The sequence below is a fragment of the Sylvia atricapilla genome, chromosome 1 (assembly GCF_009819655.1).
Source record: "Sylvia atricapilla isolate bSylAtr1 chromosome 1, bSylAtr1.pri, whole genome shotgun sequence".
NCBI lineage: Eukaryota > Metazoa > Chordata > Aves > Passeriformes > Sylviidae > Sylvia > Sylvia atricapilla.
The window spans coordinates 147,497,550-147,522,654 of NC_089140.1; the positions used below are offsets into that span (position 1 = coordinate 147,497,550).

A 25,105-nucleotide genomic window follows, 5' to 3' on the forward strand; every position below is an offset into this window, starting at 1 on the left:
AAAAAATCACTCCAGACAAGAGAAACCAGAGACCATCAAGCTCTGTATTTGCTGGATCCTTGCTCTTGCACTCCAAGAGCCAGAGGAGCATTTCTGAGGCTGGTCTCCCCCACTGAGTGAGCCTTTCTTTGGGTTATCTTATCAGCTGAAAGAAAGCAAGGACTGGGTTTTCCTAGATGAGAAACAGCCACAAATCCAAGTGGTTACCTACCTGTACTAATAGAAATTTCAAAGTTTACAGCTTAAAACATTCAGAAATAGCTCAAATAATTCTGGAAATTGCTGATCACTCATCATTGATCTTTGAGTTTATGTCTTAGCAAACCAAGGCCTCACAGTCACTCTTTCAGGCCCTTAGCAGATAGGTAACTTGTCAATGATTCTCATGTTGCCCATTTTCTTTCCAAAACTCAAAGGCCTTCGTTGTTTATAAACTAAACCAGAAGTTTAACTCGTTGCATGACTGAGTGTGTCTATATGTGGCACGATTCTGCTCACCAAAACCACTGAAGAAATCATGTGTGACTCACTGGTACCTCCATTCTAACTCATCTAACAGGTCCCACCAGTAAAATTACCCTTCTTTTATGGTCACTAGAATAGTTTGATTGGAGACAGCGTCAGAGCTAGTAGTTCATTACCTTCACTGGGAAAGAAATAAATTGGATAGCACATGCCAGCTTGGCACAGTTAAACAGTGCCAAGTTAAACAAGTGTAATCAATTGAAATAAATTAGAATAAAGATTAAGCTGCCCAGTATTTCTTATTCACTCATTTGAAATGTCAATTCTTCCCCAAGAAACATAGGTTTAATAGAATTTTAAAAATATCTTTTCTAACAACCTAAATGGAAATATGAACAGACAAAAATATATTTTAAACCAAAATAGTCTCTTTCTGTGAATGTAAATATCCTTTATAGCATGATAGAAAACAGCAGGAGGTGCACAGACAGACGTAGAAAACGTAGAAAATTGAAGTTATTCACTGCGGGTATGGTATCATAAATACAACTTATTTTTGTCCAATTTTTGCCACAAAAATGTGAGGTGTATTACTTCTGTCTTCTGTCAGTGGCAAGCAACAAGCAGATGCAGAGAGTGACCTGCTCCATCCTGAGGTACCCACTGGAGAAGGGCAATTAATTTCTGTTTGTGCCACTGACAATGGATAAAGCTTAGAGAATTATCTTGGTCTAGACACATTTGCATTTTAGATTACTTAAAACAGGCAACATGAACTCTGCTTTCCAAAGCTGATCATCATCGTCTTAACAGAGCACAGACTATACTAGAAATGAACTGAGGGCAACATCAGAGGCATCCACCCTGCTCTGACAGGTAGGATTCATAAAATAAATAATATAAATCACGTTTAGCCAGGTTTTCCAAAGGTGAAACTGCATTGGCAATGTACAATCTTTTCCTGTTAAAGTAAGAAAATTGAGAGTCAAGGATTAATTGTGCTTTGAAAAAAAAATCTGAAAGACGTTAAATTTAATCCCTTCTGAAGTAATGTGGTATTTCTTCTGGCGTGGCCACAGGCATAGAGATGTGAAGGGAAAATTCCCACTTCTGTATACTGAGATTTTTTGATTGTCTCAAAACAGGAAGAATGCCTTTCATTAGAAAAACAATAACAAAACAAACACCCTCCCCCCCCCAGAAAAAAAAAAACACCAATTTTTTCCCCTTTTAATGAGTTGCTGTCACTGAAAATCTCAGTTGCTGGCAGTGGCAAAAAAAGTAATTATTACTGAAGCTACATGCTGAATTTAAACTAGAAATTCAGTATAGTGCTTCAGACAAAGCAAACCACCTCCTCCTCCTCCCCAAATAAAGGGGATGAAATCTTGGGTCTGTGCCCAACACTGCTGAGCACCTGCAACAGCCACTGAGATCTGAGTCTCTGCTCAAAACAAGTTCAGTGGCTGGTGACACTCAGCCCAAACACCTTGAGGCAGTGAGCAGATGCCTGAGAGACCAAGAGATACTCTTCACTGCATGTGGTCATGCAGTTAGCTGCATAAATTAAATATTTTAATCCCAAAACTGTATTGAAATTAGACTGATCAGAATAGTGCAAAATGCCACATAAAAGCTATCCCAGTTCTTACTACAGAGGTAATATTTTCCTTTTTCCCTCTCTAATATTTACTTGACTAGAGTGTCAAAATGAATGATCTGGATGCCATAGATCACTTAAATTTCTCTGGAAAATACAAAATCCAATATACTGTCATATTCCAGCTTGCCTCACTCTGCTCTCTCCCTGCTACTAAATTTTCCCTGAATGGGGCCAGCAAGGAAGAAGCCAGACAAGTTTTCTGTTCTACTGCATGATGAAAAAGGCAAAGCTTCTTCTCTAATAAGAAAGAAAGCAAAAGCTCATGAAAATAAATTAGAGTTCTTTGTAGCAATAAATTCTGCCCCAGCAATATTGTTTCCTTTGAATTCAAAAAATGCTCTATGCTGGGACAATATAGAATAAGATGTCAAGTAAAGCAAAGCATTTTAAAGCACCATTTATGTGGTGAAAGGCATGCTCAGTGCCACTTCTAGGCAAATAATAGTGCTTCTTTCCATTTAATACCAGGCAAAAAAAAAAAAAAAAAAAAGTATTTACATATTTAAGGATATCTAGGGTTATGCTGGAGCAGAAGAGGTGAATAAAAACCAAAAAACTCAGTAGCAAATAATCTAATTTGAACATTCACATTAGTTTTGTTGTTTGGTTGGTTTTGTTTGTTTGGGTTTGTGTTTTGGGGTTTTTTTGTCTATTTCAGCAAAACATCTCATCAGCAAAACTACATAACACCAGGAAGAACAATGCTCCCTTAACATAATATTGGATAATTCCAGCTCTGACAGCAGAAACTGCATGGAGTGTGAACTGTATTGAGTGTGAACTCATATTTCCATTACCCAGACTAACTCCTTTGCCTATTTATCATAACTTCCATCCACAGAAAGAAACAGTGAACAGAACCTTCACCCTCAACCAAGAAAAATCACCATGGCACACAAAAGGCACAAAAAAGGATTCACATCTGTTGTGTGCTAAATAAATTAAGAGTTATGAACACAGATGATATTTAAAACACTTTAAAAATCTCTAGCTGACTTGCCAACACTGCATTGCAAGAATTCCATCCAACATAGGAGATTATGTAGAAAGATACAAAACTGTCTCTGAATAGCTGTGGATGTAGTAGTGGCACACTTTGTTCTCTTCCACATTTATAACAAATTAGAAAAGCTGTGAAGGACAAGACATCAAAGCAGAAAAAAGAAGCTAGGAGCATTGAACAGAAGTGAATTGTGCTAATATGCTCAATACACAAAATTTTTGCAGATTTTTTTTTCTTTGATTCTTTAGAGTGCCTTCAGCAACTCATCTGGAACAACAGACCTGTTTATCCTTTTATTCTACATCCATGAAAACCCAAAGTTACCTCACCACATAGAAAACTTGAGCTTTTCTGTGCAAGTCCAATCTGTAAGTACAGAATGGGGCAGCTGTCCTCTTCCCAAGGAACCTCCCATGGAAAGCCAAGTGGTGCTGCACACCGCAGATCAAGAGTCACAATGAGTTTTAGCTGTGAGGCAAATTGTGGGCTATTTTTTATTTCCATTTTGTGAGGTGTACAGCTTTCCTGAATAATAATGCAAAAATCATCAGAAATCATCCTGCTCAACACAGTGGAAACTGCTGTAATTTGAGGGGAGGGATATTTAGTCAGAGGTATTCCACAGAGGAAGGATAAAATTAATATTGGATAAAACATGCTGGGACATTTTCCTAACAAATATTGATAGGTTTGCATTTAATAATTTTTCCCATAAGCACAAACCAACAATTCTAGGGAGGAATAAATTGATGACACAGTCATAAAAAAAGGAAATCAAACCAAATCAAAACAGCAAAAGGAAAGTGGGAGAGAAAAGGAAGCATGTTAAGCTTAAATTGGGTTCTCAAGCTGTTGTAATTTAGATCTCTTTATACACATACATATATATAGAGAGATAGATATAGATATAGATTAGATATAGATATAGATATAGATATAGATATAGATATAGATAAAGATCCTTTGAAATAGGACAAAAAAGAAATTTTTAATTTCATCATGATCAAATAGAAAGTTATACAAAGGGCAGTGAGTGCCTCTGGCTCTGAGTTGACACCCTGCACATGATTCACGCTGGCTGTTTATTCACAGTGCCTCTTTCTGATGACAAGCTGACTTGGTAAAGATGCTGTTCTCATGCCTCTCGTCACCACTGAGAGAAAGTACCAATGCCACACACTTTGTAGGAATCCTTGGGCTGGCAAAGCACACTGATGGCACATTGGACATGCCTGAATGCCATTCTACTGAGAAGACACTCTCCCTCCTTCCTATTTAAGATTTCAGTAAAACAGTTTTCTCCATGAATGAAGATTGCTCCACCCCTTGTGGCTCCTGGGAACAGGAATTGCTGCTGGAAGATTTTGGTTTCACATCAGTAGGATTAAAGCAAAGAAGCTCACAAGCTGGGTACCTCAGATGGTGTTCTCACCTTGTGTGAGTGCTCCTGTTGGTTGAAGGAGTGGATGAAAAAAAGGGAGAAGGGTCTCTGGATGGATATGTTGTTGCTGAGGTACCACAGAAAGCAAAAGGGTTGTATATGGACAATAAAGAAGGGAAAGCTCCAGCAGCTCTCCCAGGGGCTCCTGCAGCCAGGAGCACCAAGGACAAAGGCCAGGAGATCTCTGAAGGATGGAAAGGGGCTGGGTATCTGTACAAAATTTCATTCACATGAGAGAGGAGGAGAAGAGAGCAATAATACTGGATGGCAGTGTAGCTGGTCCTAGAAAGAAGCAGCAGATTTCTCGTGTGGGGCTGATCAGCATGTCTGTGTTAAGTGAGTGATCCAGTGCACAAATGGCAAATTATGACTGAGACACTTGAGTTTCTGGTACTCTGATTTACCATAATAACAACTTATTCCACTGGAACGCCAAGGTGTAGCCTGCTCCTCATAAACAGGCACAAGGCAGAGGGTCTACCTGACCTCACACAGGGTTTTACAGTGGCAGCATGTGCAAACAAACAAATCACAGGTAGCGATGGGCACAGGACAGTCAGTCTCCTTCTAATGCAGCTGCTGGTGTATTGGTCAGATAAAGTGAGCCTTTCCCTCCACCAGCTGCACTAATGAGACCTCTGGCAGCACACTGACTTCTTCACAACTTCTTCACAACTTCTTCACAACTTCTGAAATGGAGACACCTGTGCAATGCACACCTAGAGTTCAGTCAGAGGAATCCCAGCCCTGCTAGATTTTATGTACATCCCGAAAACAACTCACCCTTTCACCATCCAGAAGCAGGTGCACTCTGAAGTTCATGGACTCATTTAGAACTATCTCTTCATTTCTGTACAGAATCTGAAATATTCTGCTGTAAACATTGTTTTCATGAACGCAGGCCGAGCAAAGGCTGGAATCACCTGCACAAAACACAGACAGACTCCTGGTGTGATTTCAGCACATTTATCCTATGATTTCATTCCACGGTTACTTAGGTAGCACTTGTAATTAAACACTTGCATTCTCAATAATTAATGGTAGTAGAGCAGGCTGTTGTTGTGGGTTGCAGGTTCACAGATGTGATATTTAAAGAAAACAAATGTTAAACTGTAAGCAGACTGGATTTCAATGTGAGAATACTTGATCCTGTGACAGCACTTATCCCATTAACTCTATTTCTAGTAAAAGCTAAAGCATCAAATGCTTAACTCAATGCACCCACGACCTGTGAAACTTCATATTTTATCTGCAATGGGCATCTTTCAGAAGACGGAGTTTTCTTGTTATCTCTGGTACTACCAGAAGTTACTACTCTGGGATGGGGACAATAGTCAATAGCAGATCATGAATGTAGAAACTGGAAGTGTAGAGGCATCTTAAAATACAGGAACATAAAAATATAATCGTTGTTTTCAAGACATCTGTGTAATCCTTCAGGTCCTTGGTCCTTTTGGACCAGTTTGGTCCAAAAAGAAAAGAATACATCAAAGGAACTCAAGAACCAAAACTCTTAAGCTTCTCCATATCAAATTCAACCAGCAGCACCCTCTGTGTGATGATGTATCACATCATCACAAATAAACATCACATAAACTCAGGTGAGATTTATCCTTTTGAATCTCTAGGTGCCTCTAGTGTATGTATTTTGTTTTTGTTACAATGGAGCCCATGGAATTTAAGAGATCATTAAAATAAACAAACAAACAAAAAACCCACCATGCTTTATATGGCAGAAAATTTTTGTTTCAAGTCTGCTGCTTTTTGAGAAATTCCTCTTTCAGTAAGAGGAAAACTGTGGCTTGCTGAGCTATACAAACTCACATTGGAGGTAGCAATCTGTACTATAGTGAATACCTTCCAGATAATCCTGAAATTAGTGTGACTTTTAAATGAACAACTGGGCACCAGTGTTAAGAACTTTCAAGGTTTGTCTTGGCTGATAATCAGGATCCCCTGCTAATTCTATTTTCGTAACTCCAGAGCAACAGGTTGTAAAATTTACTCAGAGCTGATTTTGTCTCTTCCCTTAACTCAGTCCTGTAGGAATTTAAGCTTTTGACATATAGCAAATGGTATTTTGGAACTGTCCTGAGAAGGGATGCTTAAAAAAAGGTGTACCAGGATTAGTCCTCCAGAGAGAGACGGATGTGTGCTCATCACCAAAAAGGCAATGCTTTTTAGAAAGTACAGTTTTCCTGAAGGTGCTCCTTGGAATTTTCCCCTTTGCAGAATTATTTTGGGACCACAAGCTATGCTAAGATAAAACTCCAGAAGCTGCTGTTTCATCAAGAGTTTCAAATCAGGACAGGCCTATTCTGCTGTGATTTGTACATAATTTGCTATCATAGGCCAGTGAGTCAAAACTGACAGAGGATTAAATATTTTATGAGGTAGAGTTTGGCTGGAGGGAATCAAAATAAAAGAACAGAAAGCACTTCAATACAACCAAAAAAACCCCAAATAAAATGTGCTGAAGAAAGGTAGACAAGTGAATGGATTTTGTCATAATAATTAATTTTGTGGTGCCAGTCTGCTGGAACTGGAATAGCATGGACACTGAAATATCTCAAAGAAGAAAAAAATTACTAAATGACAATAAGACAAATAGGACTTGAATTAATTAATTAGCAGAATCATAGTAGTGCCATCCAGGCTACATTCAAATAATTTTCCTATTACTGGCTTTTATCAGCACACCCAGGAGCAGCCCAAGTATTTCATCCTGCTATTGTCTTCCCACCACCCAATCTCACATGAGTTATGCAGAAATCCAGGCAGCCTAGATAAATACATATTTATTTTCATGCGCTACACCAGTAAGGCTACCATGTTTCAGCCTGATCAGCTCTTCAAAAGCATGCAGTTATATTTATTTTAATTTAAACCTTATGATATTACAGACACTGCAGAAATCGTATTAGAGGTATAATACATTCTTACTCCTAGCGGGTAGACAAAGGAAACTTTATGTTATTTGATTTGGATATTGATATACTGGCACTCTTCTTGGATGGAAAGTTTAATCTCATTTGCTTTTCAAACACACTCCTGAGCAGACCACTCCTCGAGTGTAATTGCTTTAGGAGCTGGATTTGCAAGGTGGCATAAGGAGTCATTTCTCATGTTGAAAGGTCAAGGTCAATGTCATGCTGCAGTGTTTGGGGCTGCCTCAAATCAGAGGGGATATGATATTACAGGGCAAAAAATCGCTCAGTTTTAATCAGGAAGTGACTGATCCTCCCCTAAACACATCCATCCCTGCCTATTTAAGTGGCCACAGGTGATTTCTCCTCCTCTTAGATCATGACCTAAGGCTGCAGCAGGAATTTCCTCAGAGGACAGCTTGGCAATGCAGACAGCAGTGCAGGGATCCTGCCTCTCAAACTAGAGGGGAATGACAACATCTCCACAGATATTTTCCTTCAGGCTGCAGCACCTATTGGTGCATTCTGTGCTTTCAGGTACAGACAGGGACCAGGCTGCTTCACTCTGCTTGAGCTTCTTGCACTAACTAGAAATGGTTGCTGCTCCAAACATATCCTTCCTTAGTCTACTCCATGAAAACATGGTAATCCTGGTACCTTTTCCAGACTTCCCCTAGCTCCTGGGATTCCTTCTGAAACCCATGTCTCTGTAAACCCCAGGTGTGTCTTCTGACAGACAGTAGCACTGAGGTTGGCATTTGTCACAGCTGCCACAGTTCAGGAAGGGTTGCTGAGAGAGGACACAGCAGATGTATCCCTGTGTTCACAAAGGACCTCTGTCCTTTGGCACAAAGCACAGGAGGGTGTGGCAGAGGAAATTGGAGTTTTCCCACATCTCTTTCAAGTACAAGCTCAGCTGTTCAAAAACCTCAGCAGTGGGAGGCAGCCCAAAGGAGAAAGAGACACTGTGTGGAAACTGCTGGGAGCTCTCAGTCCCAGGTGAGACCTGGAGCTAAACTCTAATGACCAGCATTTATTCCACAGTTTCAAAGGCTAGAGCTTTGGTGAATTAAAAAAAAAAAGAAAGTCTAATTTTATTGTAATTAATTTCTGATCAGCAAATTTCCCTGTCAGGAGATTTATTTGGGACATGTGCAGCATTCCTTATGCTAGAAAGAATCCTGTTTTCCAGTCTCCTATTCCTAAGTGTCTATTCCATTTACTGCTTATTGTCTTCGGGTTGCATAGTTCTGCAGTTTATTTGCAAAGTGAAAGAGCTCTCAGGGCCGTGAGAACCATTGCAATATGAAGAGGAGAGTTGTGTTCCACAGGCATTCTGAGAATGAGAAAAGCCTGTTTATGCATCCCTCTCTTACTACTCTTTCCCTGCCATCCCAACATCATTCCTAGAGATTCCTTCACAGGCTATTGGACAATGGCCTTTTTAAAAAGGAAGGGTGAAAAAGGGTCTTTGCACTTCTGGATGCTTTCATACACAGGGTGTTTGCACAGACCATGTCCTGCTTTCCCTCTCTCTCCATATACAATCTTCCAAGCTTCCCCAGATGCACTCTAGTCTACCTAACTTTCCCATCTGGGTGTTTCTATAGATGGAGGTTTCTAAATATTATTGCAGCACATCATACAGAAATTACTCATCTCTTTAAGGATTCAGAGAGAGGTTATTTAGATCCTGGAGGCCCTTGAAAAATTCTCTCCAGATAATCTTACAAAAAATAAATTGATGGATGGGTGACTTGTAAACAATTTTGCTACGTATTTAAAGCCTAATTTAGTGAGAATAGAAACCAGGTAATTCTGACCACTGCCAGGACAAAGGCTCTGAGGTGGGTCAGGCTGGTGGATGTGTGAGGCAGAGGGAAGGGAATAGGATAGAATAGGTTTACATGATGCCTCAGAACATATGAGTATCAGGATAAGAATATAGAGAAAAGTAAGCAGTGGCTAAAATGTCTGTTTTAACATCTTTTAGAAGCAACATTGGAACCTGAAGGACTCAACCAGAAACCTTAGCCTTGTACAGAGACATGTGATAAACCCCAATCCAACCCCCTGATCAAACCCACAGCTTTGATGTTGGCAGTAGGTATAATTTGATACACTAGATACTGAAATTATCTCCTGTTGACTGTTGTGCTATTTGTGTTTTGAAGGAGTGTGATGTGCCAGAACAATTGCCATTTCTAGTTGAAAGCCCCACTGAAAGTGTTGCTGGCCAGACTGGCAGCATCCCTCAGCTGGAGCAAAGCTTTGACAGGGATTCAAATTTTCCTGATTTTCAAATATTCTCATTTGTGTAATTTCCCCCAAGAGAATCCTCACACCACTCTCATTCATGTGAGGAGAGGGAAACCTCCTAGGGAAAAGTAATGGAGAGGGGTGGTAATGTTCTGCAGGTCAGAACTTTCTAAGATCCTCATGCACGCACCAGATAGATTAGCACTCCTCCCAAACTCCAATGGTCAATTACCCCGATTGTTCACTCCAGCAAATCCAGATTATACATTTTTCAACTCTGAGCATTTATAGCATTCTTTCTGTGCTCCATCATGCTTAAATTATATCACTTTCCTGTAATTTTTTTTTATTTGAACCCTCCACTAGTATTATTTTTTTTAACTGCTATAAAAATGGTTTGAGAAGTTTCACAGTTGTATAGATCGATTACTCTACCATGGAGCAAACAATGACATGCATATCTCAACCTCTGAGTTCTGCCAAGCAGCGACTCTGAAATGGCAAAGTCTTGGTGTAGCTGAGACTAATGATAGATGATTTTCCTGGATCCACCAGAGTCACACGAGCCCTTGCTCTTTGCTCAGCAATAGGATGGGCTGGTTCTAATGCTCTCTGTATTGTGTCTGCCACATCAGGGACTGGAGTGCTCCTATCTGGCCAGCTAGAATCTTTCCATAATTAAATTTTCAGTTGTGCTTCCTCGTGATCTCTCTACCTGCCAAAGAAAACTGGAATCAATGTCAACCAATAACCTTTTTCAAGGATGGTGAGCACCCCAGTATGCAAACCTAGATTTGCTCAGCAGTATTAATCTTTGAGAAGTGATGGAGGTCTGTACATATTTATTTTTTCAAGGCTTTAAAACATATAAATTCCTCATGGCACAACCCTTAACAAAGAACTAGTTCATTAGGGAATGCTCCTCTGATAGGAGAATACCTTGAAAGCCATGAGTGAGTTTGTTTTGAAGAGGTTAGAAAAGGAAAGCTAAAAATCCTTCATTACCTCACTTCACATTATTTTCTAGCTCCGCTTCCAACAGGCACTAGAAGCATGAAAAAACCCTTGGAGTCAGGTCTTTGGTTTATTTTAAAGTTACTATCTTACTAAGAATAACTTTTAATAATGTTATATTTCTCCACACAATAAGGAATGTGAGACCTAAATGAAACATGAAAAATGTGTTTCTCCAAAAGAAACACATTAAAACTCTCCAGCAAATTATATCCTACACAACTTTTCTTTAAAGCCTGTAGGTCTTGGCTACCGAATGCTGAGAATTTCAAGGGAAACCACACACTTACACCCCTCTGTGCATTTTTCACTTAGTATAGTTTAACTTCTGGGTTTAACAAAGGAAGAGCAAAGACAGGATTTACCTGAACTCTTTCCTCTATTCTGAAGATCATAAAAGTAATTAATACTTTTTCAAATTAAGGAAGGAGGAATTGTGACAATTTAGTCCTTAGACTCTGCTGCTAAAAACATTACATTGCTTCCTATTCCCAATGCATGGCAGAGAACAAAGAAAGTATATTATTATTATTATTATTATTCTAAATATAAAATACAACTTCAGGCCTTTTAGAAGGACAATTTCAGATTACAACCAGATTTCTTAGATTGGCTCTCTGGTACCAATTTTATGAGCATTGGTATCAAGAGGTCTAAAATAAATAAGGAGTGCTTAAACAGTCAGGAATAATCCATATGGAAAACAGATCTAACTTCAGATCTAGCCTCTTAAATGTCTTTATGACTATAGCATTGGAAATTAGATAATTACTCAAATGCTGGCAACTTCTTGAATCTCTCTTGCTATCTGGGGAAAGCAAGATTATTATGCTGCATTCAGATAAATGGAAAAGCAGAATTCTGCTTTAATGAAAGAGATGCTCTTCAATAATGTAGGGAATCAAGACAGTGCAGCTGTAATTAGGCTTTATTGTAAATGTTCTTTAAATACCAGTGCACACTTAACATTTGTATTTCAGCCCAACTCATGGCCAAGAGAAGCATATCATACTTTTGTTTCCACACAGGAAAATCTCTGAGGCAGATGACACCTCTAAAGACAGATGGGTTCATTCTCCCCAGGTCACTCGTGCACAGACTGAGGGAGGGCACTGCAAGGCACTCACTTGAGAATGAGCTGTGAACGTTTTGAAACTTTCCTGCCCACAGACCTTATGTTACAGCCCACACAGACATGTGGTGTCAGTGGTTCATGTGATCTCCCCAAATCTGCCTCTGTGGAAAGCTGTGGTTAAATCCCAGCAGAAGGCATTACTCAGTTTGAGCCAGCAGCATCATGTCCTGGCCTGGAGCCACTTTGGAAGCACGTCACATAGTCAGTCAAACAGGGGTGCACAGGGAGGGTGACAATAAATGGGTAGAAAGAGTGTCATAAATAATCACAGAATCACACAATGGTTTGGGATGGAAGAGATCTTAAAGATCCTTTAGCTCCAAACCCTTGCCATGGGCAGGGACAGCTTCCCCTAGATCAGATTGCTCCAACCCATCCAATCTGGACTTAAACTCTCCAGGGATGGAGCAGCCACAGCTTCTCTGTGCAGCCTGTGCCAGGGCCTCACATCCTCACAGTAAAGAAAATATTTCTTCCTAACATCTAATCTAAATCTCTCCTCTTTTAGATTAAAACTGTTGCCCTCTGTCCTATCCCCATTTGTGTAAAAGTCTCTCCTCTCTTTTAAGTACTGGAAGGCTGAAATGAGGTCTTCCCAAAGCGTTTAAAATCTGTCTGGACTAGCTGTAGTCCACCTACCTGTACTCTGAGTGATCTCTGCAGCACACAGCATCTGGTGGTACTGCCTTAAACATAACCCAAATCTCTCTCACCCACCCATACACGTCCTGTTCCTTGGCCTTAACCATCTGAAATCCCAGTAACTTCATAACCAGAGCTGGTTTTACTCAGAACCCCTTAAAAAAAAAAAAATTTCTAAGTCACCTAAGTCTTCTATTATTGTCAGAATATTTGCAGGCCATACTATTTTGGTATATTTAGAGAAAATTTAGACATGTAAGTATTCCATGTAAGTATATAAAGAGTAGGCCATCTTTCCAGAACCTAAGTGCAAGCTCTGTGCTGCAAAATACAAGCAAAAGAGATCAGAAAGCCTTGTGCAAATATCCCTGTTATATAACTTCTTTTTTTCCTTTACCATCTGTTGGAGCCATATGCCTTCTTAAATAAGAGCTAATTATAAGTCCTGCACCAATACTAATCAAATAGTGGTAACTGTTGCAAATTTCAGCTGGAATTTTCATTCTCCTGATAAAAATTCCTCCAAACCAGGTTCTGAGAGAGTAGCCTTGTTCTGGTTTTCTGCACTTAGATACTCATTAGTCAAAGCTGTCACACTCATGTCTGTGTTAACACATGGGAGAAATTCATAAAAAGCTATGAAGTAGTAAGAGGTAAAGTACACTCCCACTAAGCACATTAGGTGGGGTGACTTGGGACAGAAAATGACTTGTCTGATAAATTGCCAATGACGCATTCTGCAGTAGAGTTCTTGGTGATTTGAGTTTTCCTTCACTGCCCCTGTGCTGCTGTAGTGAGTGGAGAGAGAGAGAAAGAAACAACCCTGTCACAGAATTATCTGGCTTTCAGCATTGAAAAACTGAAGCAAAGATAGATCCAATACTAAAATTAAATTTTGGAAGAGAGATTCCAGCCTATTTAGAGAACATATATCTCCTAATGAGCTCAAAAAAGACGAGACTTCACTTCATGTCCAATGAGCATTTGTATAAATGTCCATTTGTATAAATGTCAATTTGTACCATTCAGGCAAATGTTTTATAACTGCCTCTAGTGTCAACATTATCTGCTTGCTGTGTAATGTGAAAAGACAAAAAAAGACTGAAGGGTAAAAAATAATCCAGTCTAAATATGACAAAACGTTGAAGTGCCTTTTTGAAAACCCCAAATGCTAAATAGCTCCTGCAGCATCACAAGACTCTGGCAATTTCAGATTGTTGTACTGACCTTCCAGGAAATTTAGAACTATCTAGCAGAAGAAAAAAGAAAAGAAAAGAAAAAAAAAAAAGAAAAAAAAAAGAAAAAAAAAAGAAAAGAAAAGAAAAGAAAAGAAAAAGAAAAAAGAGAAAAGAAAAGAAAGAAAGAAAAGAAAAAGAAAAGAAAAGAAAAGAAAAGAAAAAAGAAAAAAGAAAAGAAAGAAAAGAAAAGAAAAGAAAAGAAAAGAAAAATTAAAATAATAGGTTTTAATTCATTCTACCCATCAGGTAGAGAGTTATTTCCTATTATAATCATCAAGACTCCCTCGTGTATATGAGGGGTGCACAAAGAAGAAAGAAATCACTTCCAGAATTTGATTACAACCAGTCTTTTCCTCTGGCTATCAGTGGGAAGATTCTCTTCCACTTTTCTCAGCACTATTTACATGATGCTTTGGCAGCTGGGAAATCCCAAATGTTTAGAGGTCCAGAAATGTAAGAATTGAAATACATAAAAGTGTGACTATCTGTATTTAACACACAAGCACAGATATGGCATTAATCCACTGGTTATTCCCTCAGTGTCTCACAGCATATCTGGCACCATCACATCAGCACAACAGCTATGGATTCAAATGAAAGGTCCTGAGTTAAAATCCCAGACCTTAAGTCAAACTGCAAAATAAAGATTTCCCTGATGTATTTGTAACACTTTGAAGTCCTCTATCAATGGTATAGATTGGGAACTAAATGCTTCCTAATGTGTTATTTCAATGCTCTCTGTGTTCAAGAAAGTGATGGATGAAAATTGTACATTTACCAAATTTTATATTGAGCACTTTGACCAGTTGCACTTTACCCAGAGGGTAATTTACTTTGAATTGAATATGTAAAACATTTTGTGACAGTCTAATAAAAAATATGAGAGGAAATCTGATTTGTCAGAGGTAGGATGTAGTTCCTAATATTCCACTCTAAAATTAAAACCCTGAGGATTCAGAGTGAAGGACTTCAGACTTCCACTGGAGGAAACAACCAACTTTGGATCACAAAAATAAATATACAAAAAACGCTTCAAGGTCCTATAGATTTTTACCTCTGTGTACAATACCAGTAATGAGATATTTCACATCCTTTCTCTGATTAACCTTCAGAGTTAATTTAGATACAAGAAACCTGATATCTCAGCTGTAGCTCCTGCTGCAGCTGAGGGTCTTTCATTCTAAAGGCTGCAAGTTGAATGTTCAGTGTGATGTTCAAGGTGGGTTTGTCACACCCACATCTGCAAAGGGATCCCTCTACATTTTTTCCTCCATGTTCCTCTGGATCGGTACAGATCCCTTGCTCCTTCATGAGAGACTTGGTCCTACTGCCCAGGTGGTCTCTGATTCTTATCACTAGATTTGGTATTTATTTAATGGGAGAAAAAGTAGAAACACATCCAGTCCTTACTTACCTGAAAAGCTGGAAGAGCTCTACAAGTCCCAGGTCAAGATAATGTGCTCTAAATGAGATCCACCTCTCATGACCAAATTCTTTCCATAAATTACAATAAATCCTTGCTCTGGAGACATTTCACATGTACAATGCTGGTTTCTCAATGCAAAATTTACAAAACAGCCTCCAGAAAGGAAGTGAATAGGATGGAGACTGGCAGAGTCAGACTACAGGTGAGTTGTCTCAAGACCTCATGTTTTCAACACAGGTGTAATCACAACCCTTGAAGCAGACAGGTGTCACTTAGATAGTCAAGCAAAACTATGCAAAGACAATTTATCTGCTTTCTAAAAAGGCTAAAGGAATAAAAAATTCTCCTAAATTCTAACACACATGCTCACAAAAATAAATTTCATTTCCTTTTAGTAAAAAAAATTCTGCTAAATATGAAGCCAATATCATTATGAAGTAGCTTCCAAGTAAGTAAACCATATTGCTAATCTGCCACAGGAACTGTTTCCATAAGCCATAAACTTAATTGAAACCAAAAATTTCTTATGTTTGTTGGTATTCTTTAAATATTCCTTTGAGAAGATATTTCTAAAATTCCCATCCAGCTGCTACATGAGATTTCTCCTTTCCTAGGTCAGCCAACTCTGCCTGATTAGTGATTTAATTGCTGTCTATACAGCTCAGCACAAAAACACAATAGATTTTTTTTCTTATTTATTTGCTTCTCCAATTAGATTCCATCAAGCTCTGCCACTGCACGGGTAATTTTTTCTGTTTTTTTTCTTTTTTTCTTTTTCTTTTTTTTTTTTTTTGCTATGCACATTACCTCAGTTGAAATCCTCAGGCTTCATCTGTATCACACAGATATAAATGAGCAAGAGCCTAATCCTTCTTTGTCAAGGCAGAAATGAGCAAGAGACTAATCCTTCTTTGTCAAGGCATGTCAGGCAGAAGCCATTTGGGTTTCTGTCTGGGATTTCACTAAACTGCATTACTTTCTCCCTTCCTGTGATGTGCCAGAAGTATCATTAGCTGTTCTCTCTCTTTGGATTGTTTCCTTGTTAGGCCATTCATTGCCTTCAGTATGAGCTATGGGTCACTCACAAAAGGATCTGTTATTCTTTCTCAGCAGTCTGGGTTTTATTTGGCATAAACTTTGGATAGACATCATAGTTCTGAATTAAGCTCTTAAATTGAGTAACCACCGTAAGATAAAGTGCCTTGAACCTAATCCCACCTGCCTTTCACAACAAAACCTAAAACTTTGAAATTGAAATGGGCCAAATCCTCTTGGTCCAAAAAATCTCATACAACCTCCCCTGCACTGATAATTTTAAATGCCTTTACCTCCCCAAGTAAACAAAGGTGCCAAAAAAGGCCTTTTGGCCACTACAGACAGTATCTTATACAAAGTTATGGTCAGCTGCTCAAGATAATCCTGAAAATCAGAGGCAAACCTGGGGAGGAACTCACAGAATGGTTTGGGTTGGAAGGGATCTCAAAGCACTTGGATCTCCACAGAGATCTGGATCCCTGTGCTATCCTCTTGAGGGACACCAGGCAAACCATGAGGCAACTCTGGGCCTCAGTTTCCCACCTATTGACTTCTCCTTTGTTTTGTCCCTCATCTAACCAGTTTGCACTTGGAGAGCTGAATGTTTCTTCAATATTTACCACACTGCTTTCAGCTGCTCTATCTACCTTGGCTGAAAAATGCTGCTGAGCCTGGGATGTGAGTCCTTTATGGCTTCCACATTGGATAAATTGTGCCCATTTCCTTAGACATTTTTGCCTAGTGACAATAATTTTATTTTTCTTTGTCTAAATTTATCCATCAATATTCCCAATGATTTTGAAAGTAAAGACTCCAAGTGCAGTCTGTGGAGAAAATTTTAAGCTGACAATATTCAGGACACAATTTGCAAGGTTTGAATCAAAGTCCCTTTGCTGGAGGCATTATAACTTCTCACAAAGTTCAAAGAAGACAACAAGGGAGACTGTTGCAGCTGCTAACAGCTAGCTCCCTTCCTAACATTTAAACTATTTCCCAAAGAATTATAGGATGAATAGTTTATATGCAAATGACATAACTTTGGGGAAAAAAAAATAATTTCTGCTGTTATAGTTAAATTAAGAGAATTCAGTGGTAGGAAAATCTGAAAGAAATACTGGAGATTCCAAGTAGAAAATGTTCACAGAATCCCAGGATCCCAGAATTGTTAGGGTTGGAAGGGGCCTCTGGAGATTATCCAGTCCACTCCCCTGCCAAGGCAGGTTGACAGGAATTCATCCAGGTGGGTTTTAAGTGTCTCTAGAGAGACGCCATGACCTCTCTGGGCAGCCTGTTCCAGTGCTCTGCCACCCTCCACATAGTTTTAGTTTATGGCCTTTTCTCCTCATCCTGTCACTGGGCACCACAGAAAAGAGTCTGTCACCATCACTTGGCACCCACCTTGGAGATATTTGTTTGCATTGAGCCAACAATCTTCTCAGTCTTCTCTACACCAAACAGATGCAGCTCCTGCAGTCTCTCCTATAAGGAAGATGCTCCAGACCCCCCATCACCTTTGTGGCCTCCACTGAAGGCTCTCCAGTGGCCCCTTGTCTTTCTGGAGATGAGGGGACCAGAACTGGGCACGATATTCCACATGTGGCCTCACCAGGGCTGAGCAGAAGGGAAAGATTCCCCCTTGAGCTGCTGGCAACACTTTCCTGAGGCACCCCTGGATACCTCTGGCCCTCAAGGACACACTGCCAGCCCAAAATGCACCAGTCAGGAAACCACATACATAAAGTAGGGTAAGAAGACTCAAAGCCAGTAAAAGCAATGTTTCTTCTCAATACTTTTACAAATGCCTAAAGCCAAGATGATGTTTTCCATTACCCAGGGAATAGTGATTTAGGTTAAGCTTGTTCTGTACATACTATGATGCTGAAAAAAATTACAGAGTCTTTTGAGTAAGGCACTTTCTACATGCCAGTGTCCATGTAAGGTTGGCTGTCCTTGAAAATGAGAGCTATGGGAAATCATGTAAGAGTCCATGGATATGAATCACTGGGAAAAGACTAAATGTTAGCTTGTACTTATTCAAAATTAATAAAGGAAATTTAAAGACTTGAGGAGGACAATTCATGCAGGAAAAAAAAAAAAAAAAAAAAAAAAAAAAAAAAAAAAAAAAAAAACCCACAGAACTTTTTGCAGACAGATTTTTCAAGATTTTCCATCCCATTGACTCTACCTATGTGTGACCAAGCCTGTAGCAATGATCAGAGCTGGAAGGTGACAGTGGGAGCTATTGTGAAACCCCTTAACAAAATAAACTTCAAATATGAGACATGCAGAGTCAGATAAGGTGTTTACAGCAGTGATTTGAGAGGATTTTTGCCCCTCCTTAATGTATTTTTTTAAAAAATACAGGGTTGAGACAAGATAGAACCATGGGCCAAATTCTAACCCTGTTCCAGTGACCTCAGCACTGAAGCTGACAGTAAACACTCCTGTTCCAGTTTGACTAGATGCTTGGTCTGAGGTTCTGAGTAAATTACAAGTGACTGGATTGAAATCTTGGCTTCATGTTTGTAAAGCTGGATCATTAATACACACAGATTCATCCCTTACTGTTCTATAGCAAACTTCGGGCAAGGTCTCTCCATTCTCTGAAGGATATCCAGCCACCAGACTTTTCTAGAAGATGAGATGTTTTTCAGAAACTCAGGAGTTTCAGAAAAGTCATCAGTTAAGTAAACTGGAGGAAAAAAATACTCTTTTTTTTTTCTTTGAAGAAGAAAAGCATCCTTTCTCTGTTTTTTCTTAGACGCAGCTGAAGTTCTGCATAGGATAAAGGCAAGAAGGTTCTTTCCAAAACTGAATCCTGCAGAAATCGTGTCTAAATCAGCCAGAATTACAGCTGAACAGCTGAGTGAATCTTAATTTCTACAACCAGATGAATAATTTAAAACACACAAATATCAACACCTGGTAAATGTTTCTTTAACCTTGTTGCAGTTTTCTTCATTTCTACATTTCTGTGGCTGAAATAACTCAAATTCAACTAGCTTTCTTTCATGTTTTTAATATGGACATCGATGTCTTTTTGAGAAAATACTCTGTCAGGCAAGAACTGCAAGTGCACCAGTTTCAAGAAGATTTCCTGTAAAGCTGGGTCAGCACCTTTGAAGAGAACTCATGCTGGAATGGAAATTCTTTCTTCAGTGCAGCTGTGTCTTTCCTGCTTTAGAACACTCTTGAGTCATTTGCCATTGGGTCACTTCTGGGAACTCTCTCAAAATATACCAAAAAGAGATGATTTTCCACTCCAGCCTGCAGAGCTGAAAAAACTATAAATAAACTGCCTACTAGGATAGTTTTGTTTCTTTCCTGCTACACTTATCTAAGATGTTTTGTAAGGCTGAACTCTTCCTAGTTGAGAATGGTTTTTCCCTTCCTGGTGTTCTCTTTCAGCAGCAGTTGTATGTTAAGATCTACCTTGCACTCAGATTATCTCAAAACTTGCAACAACAAGGATCTGATGGAAAAGGAGACGCTTTGATCAACCCATCCAGTCACCACTGTTACTTATCCTTTATCTTTTCACTTAACTCCAGTTAATGAATTTTAAATCAAGAATGCTGCTGAGGTCCCCTTGGCCTGTGTTAATTACATTGGCAAGGATAGGAGTGATATCAAAATCAGTGCCTTAAATGTGAGGTTTGGGTCAGTGGAGAATAAACTTTTCAGTGAAGTATAAAGTATGTTTTTGACTGATCCAAAGAGAGACATTTCTCCTTCTTGAACTTCTTTGGCAAAACAGGATTTGATAATTACTCATTTGTACAAAATCACCACCACTATTTACCCTGTCCCTCATGTTGGAGGAGCCACTTGAATCAAGTGTAGGTGAATGCAATCAAATCCCTGTGCAGGAATAGGTTGGCTGCCTGATGTGTCTGCATTCCTTCTTTTCCCTAGGCTGCTGATGGACTTAAAACCCTGAAGAACAAGGAGAGCGTTTTGCCCTTTTAACCCATGAGTAAATTCTACATCACTACTCAGCCTACAAAGCACCTATTTAACTATGGTTATCACCATGGTCATCTGTAAGAAAACAAAGTACCTCTTCCCACACTTCCTCAAGTGTATACTCAGCATCTTTTTGCTGCCCAAGTCATCAGGATTTTGTTTGCAATCACCAGTTTAGTGACCTCGCAGAAACAGGCAAACACTCAATTCCATTCAATTCACTGGAGTTTTCATTAATTGGCTGGCTGAGGGGAATGTATCTCTTCAGACACCCCCACAACCTTCATCTGAACACTAATGCAGGGAGCCCTCCCTCTCCTAAAGATGCTTGTCACTAATGAGCCTCAGCTTCTTTGCCTAAGCCAATTTCCCATTCCACATAGCAATTATGTAAATAAAGGTGAAGTTCCTGATAGCTTCCATTGGTTCCACTTGGCTCACATTAAAAAGAGAAAAAACATTGAAAACATTCCATTTCAGTCTGGGGAAAGAATTGCTTACCCAGACAAAGAAAAAAAAAATAAAAAAGGAGAAATTTTAAATGGGCTTTCCTCTTTATGCCAAAAGGACAGCAAAAATGGATGAAACACCACTTCCAGATGATATCAAAGGGTTTCTTTCATTGTGTATAGTCATTCAATTTCCTTTTGCAGCTAACAGCTGCCAAAACCAGGAACTGTCAATGTAAACAGTGAACAACATTCTACATTAAATCTCTTTGACATAACATGAAAGCCTCCGAATTTTTTGAGTGTCTTAGAGGCAATGCATTGCATGAACATCTTTTGGCCTTTATCACATACCCACAGTGTGAATTTTCCACCTTTACCCCTCACAATACTAATGGTAGTTACTGTTCGTGTATCTTTAACAGGTGGGAAACTGAGGCAGGGGTTGACTTGGACCTATTTCCTCAAGAATATTCAATTAAAGTCAATGTAAATTAGACCTTTGACTGATGTTCAAGACCTACATCCAAGTGCCTGAGAGGAAGCCTGCTGGACACTAGGCAATAGAAATCACATTTCATAGTTCAGTAACAGCATGAACTCCTTTTTCTCCTCTTCCTAGTACTGTAGAAACTTCTATCACTGAAATAAAATTAAAAAAATAAAATCTGAAGTTTAATTTAATTTTATTAAAACCTGAAACTCAATGAAACAATGACCAAAAAAAAAAAAATTAACCCCCTAGCCTTCCAATTGTAATGCACAAAAAAGAGAAATTCATTATAGAAGTCTAAACCTCTATTTTGGCTTCCTGTGTGTAACTCTAGTACAGAAACACAGAGTCTTTCCTTGGACCCTGTCAGAGATCCTTTGTAGTGTCTTCTAACCTAAGCCTTGAGCCTCTGAACTCTGGTGAGTGTATTTTCAATCAAATATTATTATGTCTAGTAACACAGAAATCTTTATTGTGTTATTTATACCACAGATTTTTCATCTCTCAAAAATATAATCCTTTTTTATTAGTGTTTGAATGGAGCTTTTGCACTTTCCACTGCCGAAGACAAAGGGAATTAACCCTTGATACTTTTGAGAAGGTCACATGGGGAACACTCAAATCCTGATTTCTACATTCTTCTTAGAGACTATTGATGAGGTTCCCCAGATCCACCTCATATCAGCACTGCCCTTTGGTTACCCCACTGGCCTTCATCAAAGTTTTTAGAGTGGGATCTGTCTCATTTTCGTCACAGGAAGGGTAAGCAACAATTTTCTAATATAGTTTGTTTGTTTGTTTGTTTTGTTTGGTGTTTTGGGTTTTTTTGTCGGATTTTTTGTTTGTTTTGAGTTTTTTTGTAATATCAGTGGGAAGTAGGTAAGACCTAATAGCAGGAATCACTGTAACCTAAAATCCATCCTTCAGACATGTGAATGAAATCCTTCCAGGGATTTCCTTAAGAGGCAAACTTGCACTACAGCCTTGGCTACTCATCTGGCTGCAAAACTACCCAAGTATGTAATTATTGCTAAGATCATGTGAGAAACTCTCATTCCTCCTCCTGAGACTGGGAATGCAACGCCAACACCAGCAGACAGAGAGGCAAGAGATGATTCAAAAGTATCAGGGGTATGGTAGAAAATGTACCTACACATGCATAACACTAAAGCCAAGTGATGGTCACCTTCATAAATTCACTTAGGCGAAGTGTGAGATGAGAGATAACAGATGGGCTGACATAAATAGACAAATCCAGGAAATTACTGGATGATATTAGTCTCCGAGGCTGGAAGTCCTCTCAGCACAACTTGGCTGAACTTGCTGAGACCTTCACCAAAGCACCATCACTGTTGCAAAACCTTACACTATTCAGGGAAAGAGAGGAGGCTCAGGAAGCCCTCACTCAGAAATTTCCATTATTTTCCTGGATAAAACTTGACCTCTGGTTATACATCTCCTGAGAAGGCTTGCAGACAAAACCACGTTATTGTTGGCCAACATCTGTGCTGGGCTTTGTGTGGATTTTCTGGGGTGAAAATTCTGGGAAATAAACTTGGCATGATATCAATAATTGCACAACAGTGAAAGGTGCCAATCCTCCTAAGATAACAGCCAGCAGACTTCTCTCAGAGCAAGAGGCAGGATGCAATGTGCTGACAAAGAGACATTTAGCACAAGTGCAGGCTCTCAGGAGGTAAGTTAGCTCAGGGAAGGTGTTTATTAGGTCACAGAATGCACCAAGATAGAGCCAAGCTAAAGATCTTCAATATTTTTTTTTTGGTGCTTGGCAATACAGACAAACACTCCTGGAACAGGAACTTGGCCTTAAAGCTGAGTTACCTCACAGTAACAAGACATGCTGACATGTGCAGGTGGAAAGTGTTATACAGAAGTGGCAAGACATAGTAGCTGTTAATGAAAAATACCAAATATCATAAATCAATATATCTGAGCTGTTTAAAATTAAATAGGCTTTCCTCCCACATTTTAGTTGGTTTGCCCTGTTGCTTCTGAAGACATAAATATTCATTTTTCTCTATACAGGACATGCATTAAGGTCAAATTTCCCAGAAAATTGAAGAGCATTGCCCAGTAAATAAGAAGGTGTCATTTGACTAAGAGCAGCCCTAAGGCGGAAAAGGTATTAAAGAGATAAATTTTCACTGAAGTGGTATCTGGCTGCATATGTTGTGCTACTCAGGTACTGTGCAGAAGGGATGTAACTACGGTGGTGGGGAAGTGATTTTTGCTGTTTGAGTTTTAAAACACCTTTCCTCTGAACAGCCCTTGACTGCACACCTCAGCTGGTCTCTGTTTCATATTCTTATTTTGCAGCCAAGTTTTGATGGTCTTGGAGGAAGTGAGGCACTGCAGCCTCCTCCCATGGGGTGTCAGTCTGGGAGCTCTGCATTCACCTGTGCTCAGCATGGGACTCATCTCCTGGACCAGGCTCCAGAGGGTTCATCACTCACCAGACTCCCGGAGGAGTTTCCCATGTTGGAGTGCAGGTGAATGGCAATGCTTTCACTGGCAGGTAAAAGAAGTAGCTTTAATTTTCCTTTACACATAATAGAGAACAAGTCTCTTCCCTCCCTCACTGGGTCACCCACACTGGAGTGGAGTTTGTTCACTGCTGAAGATTCTCCAAGTGCACACTAGTAAATTTTTCAAGGAAAGATATGTTCACAAACGGAATTATTCTCTAATTCTGGATGTGGTGGCAGCAGCTATGATGAAATTGAGTATACTTCCATTTAGGACATCAGCCACATTTAAAAACTTCCCACCCAGAAGAAATTCAGTGGTTTTAATTACATTAACAGACTCCCAGATTACTGTTATCACTGCCGCTCATCACCCAGTGTGTAGTAGAAATTGCAGGTCAAATATTTCCCTCTTTAGATCTGCTGTTTTATTCCCTAAAATGTAAACTAATCATAAAAAGTTTCAAAACCATGAATAATTATCTACTCTCCTGCACTTCACATATCCCAAAAGACTAAAAGCTCTTTATATTGAGTAGTTAAGTTTCACAGTACCTTATGATACAGCTACAATTAACCCCATTACACAAATGGGGAAACTAAAACAGAAAGAAGTTGATTGCCCAAGATCAGAGAAAGGAAAAGAGCCCAGCAATCATAAGATTAAGAAAAGTTAATTCTTGGGTCCTTAACTCTTCCAGCTATCACATTCCACACAGGCACACAGCTCAGTATTGCAAAGACTCAGGGATTTTGTTTCTGCTAAATTCTTCCTTGGGGTTCTGCTTCTGGTATTCATTGGCTTGAGTGACAGCACTGGATGTGAGATGTTGGACATATACCCTGGGTACTACCCACAGTTTCCTTTATTTTGTGTGTTCTTTGACCAAATGAAAGACCAGTAAAGAGGGATCCTCTCTACACTATGCTTTTGACTGACTTTCTGTAACAGCAAGATATGCTGAAATAATTTTCAGGGACTTAAATATGATTAACAATTTCATGACTCTTCTTCTAACACAATGAGAAAGACTTGTTCTTAAGGGCTAATGTGTTCATCTCCTGCATGATTTTTTTTTCTAATTAGCTTATCTGGTTTGCTTTTTGTTTGAATATTAGCTTTTGATACTAACAGCTGATACCTTTAATAATCTGCAATATCATCCCTTTAAGATGAAAAATCAGAAGATGGAGCACCATCCCTCAATTACACACTTTTCTTGTCATGCTACACTTTCTAAATTATCCACAGCATTATAAAATACTCTTGTGAAATAGATCTCTCAAAGTTATAGCCTGCAATACTAGAGTAAAAAAATTATGTCTCAGAGTTGTTGGAGACCGATTTTATCACTTCCTGCTCTGACACAGAAAGATGTAGTGAGTCGACTTCTCCACTGAACTCCCCACTTTACATGCAGCCCTCGGAGGAACATTTAAATGGACACCATGTAATTTCAGAG

At 39.2% G+C, this 25,105-nt stretch overlaps 1 protein-coding gene across 1 annotated transcript in view; it reads right to left on the bottom strand.

Moving 5' to 3' along the window:
- Nucleotides 1–25,105, bottom strand: part of FAM135B (family with sequence similarity 135 member B) — a 149,376-nt gene that overhangs the window by 63,979 nt on the left and 60,292 nt on the right. The window contains exon 3 of the mRNA XM_066336528.1: nt 5,356–5,495. Within this exon, the coding sequence (XP_066192625.1) occupies nt 5,356–5,495 (140 nt within the window). The remainder of the gene's footprint in view (nt 1–5,355; nt 5,496–25,105) is intronic.